The sequence below is a fragment of the Leptonychotes weddellii genome, chromosome 15, assembly GCF_054177405.1.
Source record: "Leptonychotes weddellii isolate Sample4059 chromosome 15, ASM5417740v2, whole genome shotgun sequence".
Classification (NCBI taxonomy): domain Eukaryota; kingdom Metazoa; phylum Chordata; class Mammalia; order Carnivora; family Phocidae; genus Leptonychotes; species Leptonychotes weddellii.
In genome coordinates this window covers 15,206,306-15,224,102 of record NC_138383.1, presented here as the reverse complement: position 1 = coordinate 15,224,102, position 17,797 = coordinate 15,206,306, and the positions used below count along the sequence as shown (strand labels likewise).

Below are 17,797 nucleotides of genomic sequence, written 5' to 3'. Positions count from 1 at the left end.
AGGCAGCAGCAGCAACAAAGGATTTGAACCCGATGTCAACCTTGTTGGGGGTGGGGGCGGGTGGGGAGGGAAGGGGAGGGGAGGGGAGGGGAGGGAAGGGGAGGGGAAGGGAGAGGCTGGGCCAGGGGGTGGGGGGGCAGAGGGCAGAAGGGAGAGGTGGGAGGGGGTGAGAGGTGCTGGGTGGGGAGGAGCCGCTGTCCTCCTCCTGGAAGGGCAGCAGGAAGGGCCAACTGCCCCTGCCGCCCGCAGCAAACTTGGACCAAGTGGCCTCCTGTGCTTGGTGGCCCGGGGTCCGCTGCGGGCCAGGGTGCCACCCTCCGGAGAAGGGCTTCGGTCCCTCCCGTACCGTGAAGGGACGGTTGGCGGGAGGGTGGCACCCTGCGATCACTTCCTCAGAGAAGCCTGACCTTGATGTCCCCAGTGCTGGCCTCTTTCTCCCTCCCTGCAGGGTGGGGGTCCTGAGCTGAGGGGCTTCCCTCGGCCCCACGGAAACCCCGTTTTATTGAGTTCTGAAGGTTGGAACTGCAGCCACGGTTTTGGCCACCTCACCGACCTGGGACTTTAGGGCTAACCAGTTCTCTTTGTAAGGACTCGTGCCTCTTGGGGGCATCCGCCTGTTCCCAAGCCTGGGCCTCGGGCGTCTCGGGAGCGTGCGGGACTCCGGCAGGTGGGTCCTGAGCCTCCTGCCCCTCCCACGGCCGCTGCAGCCACCTGTCTCCCCCCACCCACCGCCATGCCCGTGTGTCTGCTGTGCGGAGCCCAGTCACTGCCTGTCCCCATTATGTCACGCTGTCCCGAGTCCCCAGCCTCACCACGCCCCTTCTCAGACACTGGATGCGGGAGGCACCTGCTCTCCTCTACGGGGTGTGAGCGAGTGAAGGCGAAGCCCGGGCGCACGGTGAGACCTCAGGCTCTTGGCTTAAGTTCTACTCACCAGCTGGTGCGGCCCCCACGAAGCTGATGACCTTCCTCAGTTCCTTACCCCCCGCCTCTCCTCACAGACGTGGGCCAGGGTGGGCTCAGCGATGACCCGGGATGTTTTTGCCTTGTTTACTCGGAGAGCCTTTTCCTCCCAGAGGGCCTGGCCCCCTTCCTGAGCTGAGCTGGCAGCTAGGTTGGCTGTCCCGGTTCCAGAGGTGGCACCAGGACAGGCAGGCGAGGCCCCCAGGGCAGGACCACACTGCCCCCACCCCCGCCCCACGTCCCCCCACTTGCGCCCAAGCTTGTGACCGCCAGCCTCTGAGAGAGCCCCGCCACCGCCTGACCTCCCCCCGCACCATGCGGACCCCCCGGAAGGGGAGCACCCCCCCCCGGAAACGGTTCGTCGCCCCGTCCCAGCTGGAAGCAGTGCCGTCTGTCCTGCCGCAGCAGCTGACATATACATAGACGTCGCCTTTCCCTCCCCGTCTGCACCCTGTCGCCTTGTAGTCGGATCTGTTTATGCTTGGATTCACCAGACTATGATAATGAAAAGGAAAAAAAAAAAAAAGGACGCATGTATCTGGAAATGCTTGTGAAGAGGTTTCTAACCCACCCCCGTGGGGGTCCTAGATGTCTCCCCCCCACCCCCCCACCCCACCCCCACACTGGGGCTCGGCTCCAGGGGGCCAGCGTGGCTCCACCCTGCTGGGGCCTTCGGATCGGCAAGGCTTTCACAGCACCTGGGACCCACCCGAGACCAGATTGTGACATCCGAGGGCCCTCAGCTCCGAGGAAGGCCGGGAGCTACGGCGCCCCCTCGCGGCCCCGCCGGGGCTTCCCTCTGTCGGGGCGGAGCGCGTGGCCGGCCTGCTTGGCCGCGGGAAGATGGCCCTCTCCGGTCACAGCAACCCTGAGAGAGGGTCTCGGAATCCAGTGCCAGCAGGGGAGAGGCCCGCAGCCCCTCTCAGCCTGGGGTCCCACCGCAAGCTGTCCCCGCGCCTGCGCGGACGGCCTGCGCCGGAGGAGCCCCGGGAGCCTGAGCTGCCCGACCGCAGGGCGCTGACGAGTCGGGAGCCACGCGGCCGGAAGCCGCGGTCGGGGCCCCGTCTGCCCCCACGGGGAAAAGGGAACCGCCTTTGTAGAGAATCGCTGTAAAGAAATTCGGCAACCTCGGGCCCGGCTCCGGCAACCCTGGGGGCCGCTGGGAGTCCAGGGCCGCCTCTCCAGGGCCGGGCGCTTCGTCTGCAGCCGGGGTTTCCGTGCAAGGAATCATCTGGGCCCAGAACCGGCCACCGTGAGGCTCTCCACCGCTTTGAGCCCCAGCTGTCCTTAGAAGGGTCCTGAGGCAGAGAAGGGAAATGGGGTTCAGAGTTGGTAGCTCTTGGACACGCGGCCCCTCCTCACCGCCAGGGACTCGGGCTGCCGCTTTCTGCAGTTGCTGAGCCCTGCTCTTCCAGACCTTATTCTGAGGGCCTTGCTCGGAGGGGTCTGGGATCTGCCCGGTGGGCCGGTCTACTGGGGGCGGCCTAGAGATCATGGTTTAGGGTGGGAGGGTCAGTGCTGCCAGGGGGACTGTAAAGGGATGCTGGCTCGTGACCCTGAATGAGGACAATCCCCCCCCCCCGCAGCCCCCGAGGGCTGGGCACTCTGCCACCCCCATCCCCCCCACCTCCACAGTCAGTGTCCCTCGGGCGTCCCAGACAGGCTGTGCTGTATGCCTGGTCCCTTCGAGCCCTCCACTCACTTATCAGTAGTTCCATTTAACTTGACTTCAATGCGGAGACTGTATCCTGTTTGCTTGTCGTGCTTCTGGGGGGAGGGGGGAGGACCCTGTAAGATAGTTACCACGGGCAGAGGGAAGTCTTGGAGGGCAGCAGTTCTACCGCCTCGTAACCCTTTTCTTCAGATCAGCCGTTTGCTAGAGGTCCCTGGGGTCTCGCCTGTCCACGGACAGAGTTCCCCAGGGCAGCAGGCTGCCGGCTCGCCTGTCCCCCGCCCAGCCCGGTGCCGGCAGCGAGGCTCGTGCAGGAGCCTGGACGTACAGCTGCCCTCTCTCGGGGACCCCCAGGCCCGCAGCCCTGCCTCCCACAGGCCCTGGCACCCTTCCATCTAAGGCGCTGGCCCCTCCGTGTCACCTTTCCCACCAGCTCCGGACACGCAGCCTGTCCTCCGGCAGCTGCCAAGAGCTCCTCCTTCACCGTCTTTTATCTGTCCCCAAGTTAAAGCCAACAGGTGGGGACGAGGGTGGAGGTGGTCAGCTTGTTCCATCTATGGGTCTGAGGCTTCAAGACTTCCGGTTTCTCTTCAGCTATGAAAAGGGTTACCCTGGGCACCGGCCCAGAGTCTCCCCTCCTAATGGACTTCGCCCCGTGAATTTGCAGTGTTGGGCAGGACAACTTCTGGCACTTGCAAGTCCCACGACTTCTTCGGTAATTTTGAGGGTGGGGGGAGGGACATGAAACCATCTTAGCTTAGCTTCCTGTCTGTGAATGTCCCTATGGTGTATTGTGTGTTTTAACAAATGATTTACACTGATTGTTGCTGTAAAAGTGAATTTGGAAATAAAGTTATTACTGATTAAGTAAGGTCTCTGCGTGGATTCAAAGCAGAAAATGATTCAGGATGTAGGATTTGCGAGTCTTTTCCCAACCTGAGAATTTGGCTCGGAACAGGAATGTCAAGTTTGCTAAAACCTGGACATTAGAATTTAGCAGCTCTCTCCAGGGCCCTGGAGGTGCAAGAGGAGTCCTCAGACTTCTTCATTGAGTTGATTCTCCGACTCTGCTGCTCGCCAACCATCCCGGTCCAACTCAAAGGGCAGTCCCCGTGGGGCTGACCTCCGAGCCCGTCAGACCCGCGCCCGCATACTGCGACCTGCCGAGGCTGGGCTAGGCGGAGGAGAGAGTCTTCTGTCTCTAGGCCGGCCAGCCAGCTGAGTGAATGGCTTACGGAGTGGCTTCCTCTCCCCTTTGGGTCCTTACTTAGGTGGGGGAAGAGGTCTGCCACATCAGGACCGGAACACCAGGTAGCCCTCAGCAATGCCACAAAGAAAACCGAAACAGAAAACCGTAACCTGTTGTATTATTTAGTAATTAGGTCACCGTCCTAACAAGGGACCCTTAGATCTTCATACAAAATCGCAAGACTCGTTTTCTTCCCCCCATCCCCCTTGCTTGAGCCCCTGTGGGCAGAAGCTCCCACAGGGCAGATCCTCACTGTAGCCAGCGAAGCAACAGGGCAGCCAGAGGCCCGCTGCCCGTGCACTCACGGCGATCTGTCGGGCCGGGGCTTCCCGGGCTCCATCACCAAGACTGCCGGGAGAAGGAAGGAAGGAGAGTAGAGGGATCACGCCTGCCCACTTACTTGTCTTACACAAAGAGAATCCAGAACTTAGCCACCTCAGAAAAATGTTACAAAATACACATTCTCATCGACCCCAACCCCAGGGAGGGGAAAAAAACACCCCAGCAAAAGACGGAGAGGGGTGAAATCTCCGTTTAGAATTCAGCCATTTAGGAGAGATATAAAATGTCACACTGCTGGTCTCCCTGGAGAAAGGCACATCAAGAGGCGATGATCAATCACTTACAACCAACAAAAAGATTATCTACAGAGATCCCCTGTCCTCCAGGCACCCCTTACCTCCCCTGACGACAGCCTCTCCCTAGTGACCATCAGGTGACCCCGCCAGGTGGCCGGAGACACAATGGAGACTCCCGAAGTTTCGGAGCCAGTCCGGGCCCGCAGAGAACTACTCGGCAGGGCAGGGCCCTAGGCTGCTGCCACCGCCATGCAGAGCCCGTCCAACGTCAAGGAAAGCCTGGCAACACAACATTCTGTGACTTTTTTTTTTATTGTTTTTTTTTTCAATTTTTCCTTCCTTTTTTTTTTTTTTAAGCACTAGTCTGTGCTTTGCGAACAGAATCAAGACATTAACAAAGATCAGCTTCTCTGAAGAAAAGCATTTCTATAGAACAAAGACAGCTACATGTTTCGCTGCCAATACACAGCTCAAAGCAGGAAAAGAAAATATTTACAAAATACAAGGTTTTTTTTTCCATTTTTGTTTTTGTTTTTTTTTTTTTTTAACAATGCTAAAAGGGTTATTCAGAATTTTCAACCTTATAAATAGAAGAAGCACTTTATGCATAGGGATATGGTGCATTATTGTTTTTTAAAGAAACAATGACAAACTCTTTAACTTGCAAACAGAATCAAAAAAAAAATCACTAATGTTGAAAATTGTGAAAAAACCCCAACCATTAAGCAGTTTGTCTACTATTTTTATACGATTACAAAATGGCAACAAAAAAAAAATAAAAATAAAAATAAAGAAGTCCTTATTGCCCCCCCTCTTGGTGATGTGATCATACATGAGACAGGCACAAGGTTAACCAAGGGGGGTGGTGAGGGAGCGATGGGGACCACAGCTAGGACCAGACAACGTTCCACAGGCCAGGGGAGCGTGGGAGGGGAGAGGCCTAACTGACACCGACAGGGGACCGGATGTGAAGGAAACGGGACTAAATGTATCCGTGACAAGAGAATCATACAGGGGAGATGGCTGCTCGTGTCCCTGACTCCCGCGTTTGCACAGGAGTGGGAACAGAGGTGAAGTAGCCCTAACCCTACCTTCCCAGATGAGGACAGGTGGTAAAAACGTCCGAGTGGAAGGACTGTGTGTACAGGGCTGTGGATGGTGTCGGGGAGCAGACAGGGCACGAAGGGGCAGGCTGGGGACCTGAGCAGCCGCAGCCTAGGTTACTGCAGTTAAGGAGTCAAAACAGAGATGACCGAATGCAGAGGAAACCCGAACTAGGTCTCCAAGATCTGGATGACAAGGGGAAGCCATTCTGTCAACTGAGAGCTCAGTGAGAACAGGCAGCAGTTATGGCCAAGAGGCTCCGATGGGGGTGCTCTGGCACAGATGGCCAAGGGGGACCCAGTCACCGATGGGAGGGGAGGGGCAAGAGGAGGAGCCCAGAGCGCACTGTTCTCCCCCATGTGAACCGAGGGCGGTCACACTGAGCTGGAGCTTTCCACCCCCTCTGCCCACTTGGCCGGTCCACCCTGCCCACGGGTGCAAGGAGAGGGGGGACCATCTAACATCGCTAAGTCCAGTGATTCAACAGTGCAGAGGACGTGCCAGGACCAGGCCAGTAGGGTCTTATCCTGAACTTCTGTTTGCCAACTGGAGGAAGTGCTCAGGTGTGTGTGACAACAAAACATGGAAACCAAAACCAAAACAAAACAAAAATCAAAACAAAACAAAAAAATACCAAAGTAGAATCTAAATTCCTTAAATTCACTAAAAACTGTGAAAATTTCCGGCATATGATGTTTGAATATCAAACGCAGAGATTTCTGAAGCTTTAATGCCAATAGTTAGTGAGTCTGTTTAGATTCTCGTTTCCCGCTCATCTGTGAGTTGGACGCTGAGCTGTGACCGTTGTCGCCAAATGCCGGCTCTTGAGGGGGACAGCGGGAGGTGAGGTGGGGGCCACCTCCGCCTCTCGGCCAGTCTTGCTGCCTGAGGTGCGCCGAGTGCAGCGGGCTGCCCGTTCCTGCGCATCCAGCTGGTCCTCACACTCTGCCTGGGGGCTGTAGGCCAAGGGGAAGGTTCGCCGTTCCCACGGCTGGACGGACTGTGGGGGAGACAAACTGCCGCGGTGAGGAGCCAGTCCTGGCCTACACCCTGCCCCAAGGCCCTGCCCCAAAACATGTGGACCGGAGTCCAAGACCAGTCCCTTGAGAGTTCCTGGAGTGGTCCAGGAAGACCCCTCGGAGTGGGCACCTGTTCCACGGTCCCTTCAGATCAATTTTAAGTGCAGCCCCTTTAAAATGGGGAGGGGGAGGCGTAAGATGCAGCCCCACCTTCAGCGGGTACAGTCCCGTCCCCAGTCCGTCCCCGACCCCGCCGACCCCACGCAAAGGCTGCAGCCCCCACCTGTTCATCCAGCCCCAGCTCCGGTGTGGAACAACGGGTGTCTTCACTGGCTAGGTGTCGGAGCGCGTCCCGAGCCACAGGGGTGAGCGGCGCCGAGTGCAGTTCCGGGCTGATGGGGCTCCTCGGGGACTGACCGTGGGAGAACTCCGACAAAGAGTGGCTACTGCTGACATCAGGGGAGGCGGGCTGGGGGGTGGAGGGGTTGGCACTGCCCAGCTGGGGAGTTGTCCGGCCATCTGATGACCTGTAAGACCTGGACACCAAGGAGTGCAAATCTGAGTGCCCCGGGGAACAGGGAATTATTTGAAGGCTGGTTTTGGGGGGCTGGGGAGGAGGCATGAAAAGAACATCCCAACCAGAGGAGCTGAGGTAGACGGACATGAACAGTTCTTTCCCAGGAACCGTAAGGCCCCTCGTTCCCTCCCACAGCTATGTGCCGGGGCAGGCCACGATATGGCAATCTTAAGAACTGGGTGCACCTATCGTGCTGAGAGAAAAGCCACGGCGGAACAATGCCAGGGGCTAATCTCTGGCACAGCGCCCAGTGAATTCACAGGGAAGGGAAATTCCTCTAGACTCTGAGGGGAAAAAAAGCAAAAACAAGAGCCCTAAATCTTTCTGAGATTCCTGAGGGCTTAGCTTCCAGTTCTTTCGAGCAGGACCACAACCCCCCATATTCCACTGTCCCAAGGAGGGTTAAACTGTGGTGAGGCCTCCAAAGCTCCTCTAGTTAAGTCACGACAACCCTCAACTGGCCCCCTAATGCCACAGACAGCCGCGACCGGAGCCCAGGAGACCATGCAACTTTGCCACAACTGGACAGCGACCCCACTGCTCAGCAAGGATCCAGCCACGTGACCCTCCTACCCTCATGAGTCCCAACGAACAGCCGGGAACGTCTGCGTTCTTGACCCTCGCCAGCAGATGCATACGCACAGCGACTGAGGGGCAGCGGCGCCCGACCCCCTGCCCACCCTCCCTTCACAGGCCGGGGGACCTGCGCCTGCCCCGTCACCTGCTGCCCCGCCGCTGGGGAGGCACACTCGTGGTCCACAGCCACCGAGCCCTCTCCATCTCCTCACATTTGGCATGAAGGGCGGCGAAGGCTGCGTCGGACAGGTCCTCGACCTGCAAGAGAGCAGCCTCACTAGCCCCCCATCCTCCAGGAAGCCGAGTCCAAGGATGCCTGGAGCAATTCTAGAATCAGCCCCAGCCCTTACTAGGCTCTTCCCCATCAGGACAGAAACACAGTGAGCCTGTGTTGACACCCACAGGTTTTTGAGGCACTTGGGGAGTGTGCGTGCGTGTCCTTCTGAGAGAGAATGACCCTGCTGTTACCTCCTCATTTTCCTCGTCAGGACTCCCCTTCAGAGACCGAAGATCGACCTCCCGCCAGCTGCAAAATCAAAAAGGGACAATTGTGAGAGCAGGGCCGCCGGGCAGGGTGAGTGTGTCTGCGCAAGAGCAAGCGCTGGGCGCCTGTGGACGGCCCTGCCCTCCGCCCTGGCAGCCCCGGCGGCCCCTGAGGCCCCACACAGGACAGACACGGGCAGCCGGCCGGGAGACTGGGGCAAACGCAGGCCAAGGAACGGCTTACACCAGCGGACTGCTACCCATCTACCCAATTTCCCAAGTTGTCAACAAAAGCTGGGAATAAAGATTCACAGGTGAAATCCTGTTTTGATGAGGACAACAAACTCACTGTTTGCAAACATACTGTGTTGTCAAACAAACATGGCTTCAGCCAGCACGTGGCCGGAGGTCTGGTTGGTACTCTTATTAACGGAATGAGAGATCGATATGCAGAAACAATTTCACTTCTATCAGGGAAGAATTTCTCTTAAAGAGAAGACAAAACCTAAGGCCAGGACCCAAAGCTCGGGGACAAAAGAGGGGAAAAGGCAGTAGCGGGAAGAAGAGGGTGAGGAGCCAATTAGCGAGGGCCTCTACCTGGGAGTAAGGATTTCCTTGTATTGTAGTTTCTCCACCCGAGTTGTTGCAGCAACAGACATCGGGATGACAATGTTGTTAATGTCGAATGAGCTCTCTCCCCTTCTCCTCCTCACTGGCTGCTGTAAGACAAAGGCGAATTTAAAAGGGAGGCGCAATTCTGCAAACATCAAATCCTACACCCAAGACACGCAACCGGACAGCCAGCACGCAGGCACCTGGGCCTCGGGCCTCGGGCCCCGCTACCCGCCCTGGGGATGAGGTCTCCCTCCCACTTGGACGTCCCCTCAGGAGAGCCGCCAGGTGGCCCCGAGGAGGCCCTCCCGCTCCCGAGTCTCTTCCTTCATGGGCTCACTCGCAAGAAGACTTCTACTGAATTTTGCAGGGGTGAGCACCCTGGGGCCTCAAGTCAGGTGCTGTGGTTCTGACTCCCCCACATACACCCTAACTAACCCCTCCTTCAGAGTTGGCCTTTCTGCTTTCCCTTGCTATCTCTATCACCCAGACCCTTAGTAGCTCCTAAAACCAATGCTTCACTAAGCCTAGTGCACTCTTCAGGTTAGAAAGGGGAGTTCCCTTATCCTGAAAAGATCTTGGAGGACAGGCCCAGCTCAACGGATCATCTAACCTTGGACATCATGAAAGCACCTCCTCCTTGTAGATTTGAACTCTTCAGCTAAGTCTGTACCCACCATCTGCTCAGCCCTATGGGATTTCCCCTCTTTTTGACTATTATATACTTGTGGAAGAGTGGAGAGCTTTCTAGCTCTAGTGGAGCTGAGTGGAGGGAAACAGAGGAAGAGGACCTGGACCTGGCTACACAGCTCAGACTCTTGGAGAACAGAGACTTGCTTCTACAGGTTGAGAAGATCAAGCTCTTAGGAAAGAAGACTGACAAGGGTCCAGTATCAGAGGAGGAGGTGAGCATCTACAGCAGCTCGGAGGCCAGAGGAGGCATACAGGAGGGAGCTGAAGGCCTTGGTTGGTTTCTATGCCGCAGGAAAAGTCCACGTGCTGCTTGGGCCCAGACAGCAAAGAGCCCGCCCTGAAACAGACACTGGGGCTGGGCCGGGGGGCGCCAGAGGGCAACAGTGGGATGACACAGCTTGCCGCCACGGCAACGCAGCCGGAGACACCCAGGGGCTGCAATTCAAGGCCAAGGCCCAAGTGCGGTCAGCTCAGAGGGAAGGGGTCGGGGAAGCACGATGGGAAAGATGCTGTCCCCTACAACTAACCACCCTGCTCTCTGTTCCTGGAGGGCGAGACAGGATTGATTCAACCCCTCACGTCAGGACATTCTGAGAACGCTGACAGGCAGCGCTTCCTGGGCCAGGACTTGAGCTGCTGTCGCCTCTCACCTCAGCCTACTACACTGTCTTTTTCTTTTTTCTTTTTTTTTTTTAAAGATTTTATTTATTTATTTGAGAGAGAGAGAATGAGAGAGAGAGAGCATGAGAGGGAGGAGGGTCAGAGGGAGAAGCAGACTCCCCGCCGAGCAGGGAGCCCGATGCGGGACTCGATCCCGGGACTCCAGGATCATGACCTGAGCCGAAGGCAGTCGCTTAACCAACTGAGCCACCCAGGCGCCCTACACTGTCTTTTTCACCTCCATTTCCTTCTCTATCAAATGAGAACAGATGGCCTCTGCCTTACAAATTTGGGGTAACTGTTTAACCAAAATGGTCGAAGAGAATTCTGCAAATCTTGCCCCGCTGAGCTCTGTAGCTCAGGCTTAGTGACCTCATACCCCAAAGCCTCTGCCACTGTCCCATCTCTGCTGAAAGGACACACCCCGCTACCGGAAGTGTGCCTCATGGAAGCCTCAAGAGAGGGCTCTCCCTGTAGCTTGGTCAAGAATGAATGTGAAGCTTGCAGAAACAGGTGTGTGTTTTCCCTGCATCTTCTTGGGCCTGCTGTTAGCACCTTCAACGGAAAGAGGTGGGAGTGGGCTGAGGACAACACCCTTTATGCAGTTTACTTAACCATGCAAAGCCTCAGCTTCCCCGCCTACAGAATAAGAATCCTTGATATCACTGATCTACATTTCAAAGGGCTTTATCAGGATTGAATGAGATAATATGGGAAAAGCAGGCAGAATAGACACAGTGAAGACGATTTTATGATCACTATCACCATTATTACCATAATTACCGTAGAAAGGACCCGTCAGTGGGCACCAAGAAGCTCTAGGAGCACGCGTTGAGGAGGCACACACCGAGGAATTAAAGTATGAGAAAGAAACCAGCGGGAAACGTGTGTCTGGAATGGCTGTGCCAACAGCTCTCGGATGGAGCGAGGCCCTGCCTTCTCTCCTCCCTTCCAGGACCCCTCACGGCAGGGCCTGTTCTCGGGGCTCCAGCTACACTCACCGGGAGAGTAAAAATAAGGAAATGGAATGCCTCCAATGTTCCTAAGTCTCGGTCCTCTACTGCTCCTCTCAGGTGAACTTCTGGAACCAACAGGATTAGAGCCATGCTACTGCTGAGTTCTGGGTGAGACCTAGCCCCACAGATCTGGAATAGTCCACAGGCCACCTTCAGGGTCTGTCTCAGCATCAAGCTTTCCACCATGGAAAACAGAAGGTCAAATACCACCCCTCTGACTTAAAGATGACACATGGTGGTGGGCTGAGCCCCGCCAGACACCCTGGGTCTCAAATCCCACTCCCTACACTGTCCTCCAGAGCCACCCAAGGAGCGGTAACTGCAGAGGGGCCGTCGGGCCAACCCCACGCAGGTACTTACAGATGCGCTGGCTGTCACCTGCGGGCTGGAGCTGGTGGGCGCCGACGTGTCTGAGGAGGTGGAGAGCTGTCGCACCAAGGGGCTGTGCGGGGCCTGCTGGGTGGCCGCCAAGTAGCTGGGACTGCTCATGTCTGTGTGATGCTTTAACACTGCAGACGTCAACAACAAAGAGGAATACGTGGTTACCTCACCGGCTCTGCGGCCAGTACAGGCTACGAGCGCCAGCAACACACAGTTAGAGCCAACACGCTTCCTAAGCCTAGAGGATAAAAAGGTGAAGCAGACTGGGTGGCGGAAGGTAGGGGGCTGGGCAGGGGTGCTGCAGCAGTTAAGAAGTGACCTGCATTTAGAAGCAGTTAGGGTCCCTCTACTCTGCCTTGCTAGGAAGTGAAGGACCCCAAAGCTGGGGGCAATTAAGAGAAGCCCAGGCTGCCCCAGAAAGCCCTGAGCAGATGCAAATGCAGGCAGAGGTGCCGGGCCTGGCCCTACCTTCACTTCTCTCAGATGAATGGTCTCGCAATCTCATTTTGCTGGGGTTGGGGTCATGCACAGGTGGCGGCGGGTTGAGCAAGCGCTCTGCTTTTGGCGCTGTCACTCGCTCTACCATAGGCACGGCCCCCACATCGTCTAAGTGCTGCCTGTGGGTCCTGTCAGGCCGGATTTGGTGATGGGACAGCTCTGAAGAGGGGAACAGAAAAGGAGCTGTGAAATCTTCTCTCAATCTTTTCTTATTTGAGTTCCGAGCTCTTGAGTTCTCTCTAGGCCAATGGTAAGACACCCAGGGCTGGAGAGTCCTCTGGGACTGACGCTCCTAGCAGACAGCACAGAGGGCCAGGCCAGGCCAGGCAGCCCACAGGGCCCTCAACCAGAGAAATCTGACTTCAGGCTACAGGAGACAGCCTGCCCACAGATGGAAACAATGTCATGCCATGGCTAGCTGTTCGTCCAGCACTGTGGGTCTTGCCCCGAGATGCATGGTGTCTGCAAGAGCTTTCAAAGTCCATCTGAGAACATCCGAGACAAGTAGAAGTAGACGGTGAGCTGAATTTGTATCAGTCAACTGCCTCTCCCAACCCCAAGATACTGCCACAGCAAAACAGTAACTTGAGAATATAAAAGGAATAGAGAAATAACCGGAGGCCGACTCCCGGGTCCCCTAAAACTTACTGGCTGTTGTTAGGAAGGAGTTGACCAACTTGTGCCTGTCTTTACGAGTTGGATCTGGCAGACTGCCTGGCATGGGTGCTCTGTGCTTAAGTGAAAACTTTTTGGGAGGTTTGATTTTGTCAAAAGGCTTGTTCTGCCACTGAGATTTCAGCATGCTCTGGAAGTGCAGGCTTGTGGGAACATCTGCAAGAAAGATGAAACGCTGCAGGTTAGTCCAGACACCTGGTCTCCGGGCTCCTCTCTCAAGAAGGGAGAGGTGTTCACACGTAACCCAGGCTCTCCAGTGGGCGAGGATCTACATCACACCTTTCTTTTATGTGCCCAGTGGCAGGATGACCCAGCAGGGCAAGCACTGTCCTGTGGAAGATCTGTTTATCTGAACTTTACTGAAGGCATTCTTTTATTCACAAGCAAGTCACTTTTACATGTTCAAGTTAAACAAATTCGCCATCTAAAAACACCTTTTGGGGGCGCCTGGGTGGCTCAGTTGGTTAAGCGACTGCCTTCGGCTCAGGTCATGATCCTGGAGTCCCTGGATCGAGTCCCTGCTTGGCAGGGAGTCTGCTTCTCCCTCTGACCTTACCCCCTCTCATGTGCTCTCTCTCATTCTCTCTCTCTCAAATAAATAAATAAAATCTTTAAAAAAAAAAATAAAATAAAATAAAAACACCTTTTGGTAGATCAATGGAGTTTTCTTTGTTCATGTAGTCTACGAAGTTTGTTAAACTTTATTGGTTCAAAAGATTGATGAACATCCTGCTTCCATTCTTCTAGAGACTAAAACATTTAAACCTAATACTATTAACACAGTTAATCAGGATATATTCATTCAATAAATACTTACTGTCTACTGTGTATTACTCCCCCCTTCCTTCCTAGCTCCTCACCTCCCACCTGGAGACTTCTTTTTTGCTGATTAGTTAATATTCGACATCAAAAATTAATCTTTTAAACTATAATTTTTACCACTTTGGTTTACCATTTCTTGGATCTTTCCATTTTCTTAGTTCCATTTTTTATTTTCCTAAGAATGTATCCTTGAGTAATTTCTTTAGAAAAAGTATTTCCAGACTGAAACCATTTTTCTCTGACCTTAAAAGCTTCTACTTTATTCTAACATTCAGTGCTGCAGATAAAATGGAAGTGGATTCTTCCTTAATTGTAGGTGGTTTTTTCCTTCTTTTAAGCTTTGCCAAAAAACTCAAATACAAAAAAGCTTGTCGTGTATTATGCTGACTCTACAGGTCAATCTGGGGAGAAATGCCTTCTACTCTGCCATCAACACCAAGTCTCTCAATCCATGAATGTGGTATATCTATTTATTTAGGTTTTCTTAAATTTTCTCTCAGCAGCGTTTGACAGTTTTCATTTTACAGGTCTTATACTTGAGAATGGACTTAAAGTATGTATTTCATTTTGATGTAAGCATCATTATGCTCCTTTTTAAAAAGACAAAACAGGTTCAGAGAGGTGAATTAGCTGTTTGAGGTCATACAGTTTAGTAAGTCAACCAACATTCAAACTTAGGTTTGTAGAACCCTAGAGCCCACACTCTCAGCCACTACACCATGAGATTATTTTTTGGTCCAGAGAACGGAGAGGTTTAATTCTGAGGTGGAATGAGAGATTTCTCAAATTATTGGCAAAGAAGTAGAGTACAGGATATTTTTGAAGGGAGTTCTATAGTGTAAAAACGTTTAAACGCTCTTTCCTATAGTATATACCATGGATCTCATGACACTTTAAGAACAAATTTGAACACTGGGCTTCTCAGGTCTGGAATGAACATATATATCCCTGAATGAGTAAAATAGTTCTGTTCTCAGGGATGCTTTTCCCCAATGGGCAAGCAGCCTCAGCACCAGACATTATTTTCCAGTTCTGAGAATAGACCACTGGACCTTATGGCAGTCAAACAAATTAGGAAAACTACTGAAGTTTTAAAGATAATAAACATTTGCTGTATGTCCAAGTATTGAGATACAGTATGTGAGGACAGTGCTGTCTTCTGAAAATTTTTTTGCATAATCATTCCTTCTTTTCCACACTTAAAAACAAATTCACCTATCCCAACCTTCAAAGATAAACGTCAGCTTTCAGCAACCTCAAAGTTGGGGAGATACCAACCAGACCAAGGATGTTGGATCTCATGGTGTTCCCAGCCCTTCCACTCCTCCCCCAAGCCCCTCAATAAAATGGTTTGATTCCCCCACCCTCCCAACGAAGGTCAAATGTTTAAAAAAAGGATTTCCCATTAATAAACAATCAAGAATTGAGTTGAGGTTATTAACAGTAAATATTTTTTGCTGCAATTCAAAATGGTTAGGGAAAAGGGTGTGTAGGAAATAAAGCACTGTCTGGAGGCACTCTGAAAGCTGGGCTAAGCTGGAATGTCTAAAGGCCCCAGAAAGGGGAAAACAACTCCTCTATATCCCAGGACACCTCTTGTCAACAGAAGAATGGGCAAGGTCTATATAATGGGACAACAGAAGCCTAGTGATTTCATTTTTTTCCTTGTACTTTCCCCAGTCATTGCTCTCCCAAACCTGAAAATTAAGCCAGGAAAAAAAGGAGGTAGGGAGGAATATATGCGATCTGATTTATAATGGAAACAGCACCAGACTAGAAATAAGCAGGCCTGGATTCAGGTCCTAATTCCTTCACTGAGTAGAAGGTAAAAACAAGAACAAACCACTTAGCTGGGCAGGTACATCCCAGCACACATGCTCCAGCTCTCCCCTCCTTTGCTGCAGACAAAAACTTAAAAAATCTTAACACTCTTTACCCTATTGTACCCCAAGACCTCAGATTCATCTGGGTCTGGAAATACTTTTTCTAAAGAAATTACTCAAGGATACATTCTTAGGAAAATAAAAAATGGAACTAAGAAAATGGAAAGATCCAAGAAATGGTAAACCAAAGTGGTAAAAGTTATAGTTTAAAAGATTAATTTTTGATGTCGAATATTAACTAATCAGCAAAAAAGAAGTCTCCAGGTGGGAGGTGAGGAGCTAGGAAGGAAGGGGGGAGTAATACTCAGTAGACAGAGTATTAAAAATTACAGAGTCCAGAAAGCAACTATCAATCAGAGTAAGCACAAGAGACGACACTACACTATTTGTTACTGCTAGACTAGACTGCTGAGTCTCTCCATTCTTAACACATTACATCAGACTCCAGGACCATACCTAATCTGAAGTAGAAGCTGCTACCATTGAAGACTACCACCCTGTGCCCTGGAGTTGACGTTAATATTAAGCAGAATCAAGAGCAATTTCCTCTATAAACCCACTGAATAAGCAGTTAGGGTTAATAAACTGCTGAAAGAACTCAGGCTGCTATACTTTGCTAGAAGTTTGCTGTGTGTTTAACTCCTCTCATATAAGAATGAACAGGAAGTCAGTTAAATCCCCCAGTCAATGAACAAAAATGATCTCTTAGGAATTGCTGGTCTAAGTTCATGCTCTAAGTGGTAAGTAGTAACACCTGAGATCCATGTTGCACTAAAGCTCTGAAACGGATTAGATATGCAGGACCTGAAAGTAAGCAATGAAAGGGTATGAAAGAGAATACAACAGGGACCCATTCAGCCAGAAGACTTCACACATTCCATACCCGCACAGGCCATGCCATTAAAGTGCTATCATCAGAGAAGAGGGAGCAGATGCTTGATCAGGTCAATAACAGGAAAACAGAAGTGTTAGAACAGGAAATAGGAAACTAACATCATTTTAAGTTACTATTTCCTCAGACAAAATGAAAAGACCTTGACTTCACGCTCACTGGGGTCTGACATTCCACGCTGCACTTGACTGTTCTGCTCATTATGTTCCACCATTTTCTCAAGCAAATTTTCTAGGGTTGTTTTTATAATACTCACTTCCTCCTCCTGCTGGTAAACTGCGGTAGCCTCACATACACCAGTCTTGGTAAGCTCTCTCAAAACAGCATAGATCCTCAAGGCCAGCAGGTGGTGCTCTTATGAAGCTCAAACTCAAGTTAACATTCTTTCCACCAAGGTTTTAGACTTCCTCTACATTTCCAAGCTAAGGATTAACTGGCTTGATAAGGAAACGAGCTCCGAGGATCCTCCTAAGAGTACTAAAGAGTTATCACACCCTAATGCCTCCACCTTGCCACCAGGCACCAAGCTCCTCAATTCTATCATCTCTAGACACTCTGCTTAATGCGAATGGCTGAGGTGTGGTCAACAGGGGAGAACGAACTCTAGGATTAAGAGTTGGAGTTGGTTCCCATCCTCCCTACAAACAAACTGATTAGGAAACATTAGTAAAGCTACTTGAAAATCCTGCCATCTCTAAGCATCTTCTAGAGAACAGGCTGTAAAAGGGTGGCCCAGAGGTCAGGTCTGGTGCATGTATGTTTGACCCACATGCTGGCCACTAGTCTTCACTGTTACTATTCTACACAATGATACATGGGAAATCTCAATACTTAGAGGGGGTGCTATTCACACAGAATAATGGTGCCCTCTGGAGTTGGACATCTTTGTGAAAATCTTACAGTTTACAAACATTCTGAATGTGGTATTTGTTTGGATCAAAGCAAAATTATCCCAACAGGAACAGTATTAGATATGGTAACTGTGTCCCCCGAGTCAACCTACAGAAAGTCTAATTTATCCATAGGCAATTACGTTCATACATCCTACATGAAATAATAAAATATATATATATATTCTCCTTTACAATCTTATAAGGAGATTTAATGACCAACTCTCTTGTCTAAACCCCAGTATCATGGTCAGGAGCTGTGTGAGACAGAGAGAGAGAGAGGAAAAGTATTTAAGGGCAGGCAGGAAGTGAAAATGCTAATGACCAGAGAAAGGAGTCTCCACATCTTTCCTTCCTTTCTCCCTCAATGCCACCTATAGTTGCTTGAAACAGGATGGAGTAGGGAAGTGTAAGGGCACCAGTCTGTGAGGCAAACAGTCTGAGCATATGTGACTGGGGGAGGGGGAAGGCAATTCACAACTGTATACGGTAACGCTATTGACAAAGAAATCACCATGTTTATAAGCTGACATTCAATGAGTATGGAAGAGGCC

At 52.0% G+C, this 17,797-nt stretch overlaps 1 protein-coding gene across 6 annotated transcripts in view; it reads right to left on the bottom strand.

Moving 5' to 3' along the window:
• Positions 1-4,755: 4,755 nt before the first annotated feature.
• KANSL1 (KAT8 regulatory NSL complex subunit 1) overlaps positions 4,756-17,797 on the bottom strand; it is a 183,629-nt gene continuing 170,587 nt past the window's right edge. For 5 of the 6 annotated variants that reach the window (XM_006734338.2, XM_031029261.2, XM_081804775.1 and 2 more), the window contains 8 exons: positions 12,730-12,912; positions 12,052-12,240; positions 11,563-11,711; positions 8,819-8,940; positions 8,207-8,264; positions 7,884-7,996; positions 6,869-7,121; positions 4,756-6,566 (listed from right to left, as the gene is read on the bottom strand). In XM_006734338.2, the coding sequence (XP_006734401.1) occupies positions 6,339-6,566; positions 6,869-7,121; positions 7,884-7,996; positions 8,207-8,264; positions 8,819-8,940; positions 11,563-11,711; positions 12,052-12,240; positions 12,730-12,912 (1,295 nt within the window). In that variant the 3' untranslated portion in view covers positions 4,756-6,338. The remainder of the gene's footprint in view (positions 6,567-6,868; positions 7,122-7,883; positions 7,997-8,206; positions 8,265-8,818; positions 8,941-11,562; positions 11,712-12,051; positions 12,241-12,729; positions 12,913-17,797) is intronic. The other variant, XM_081804776.1, reaches the window with a different exon arrangement.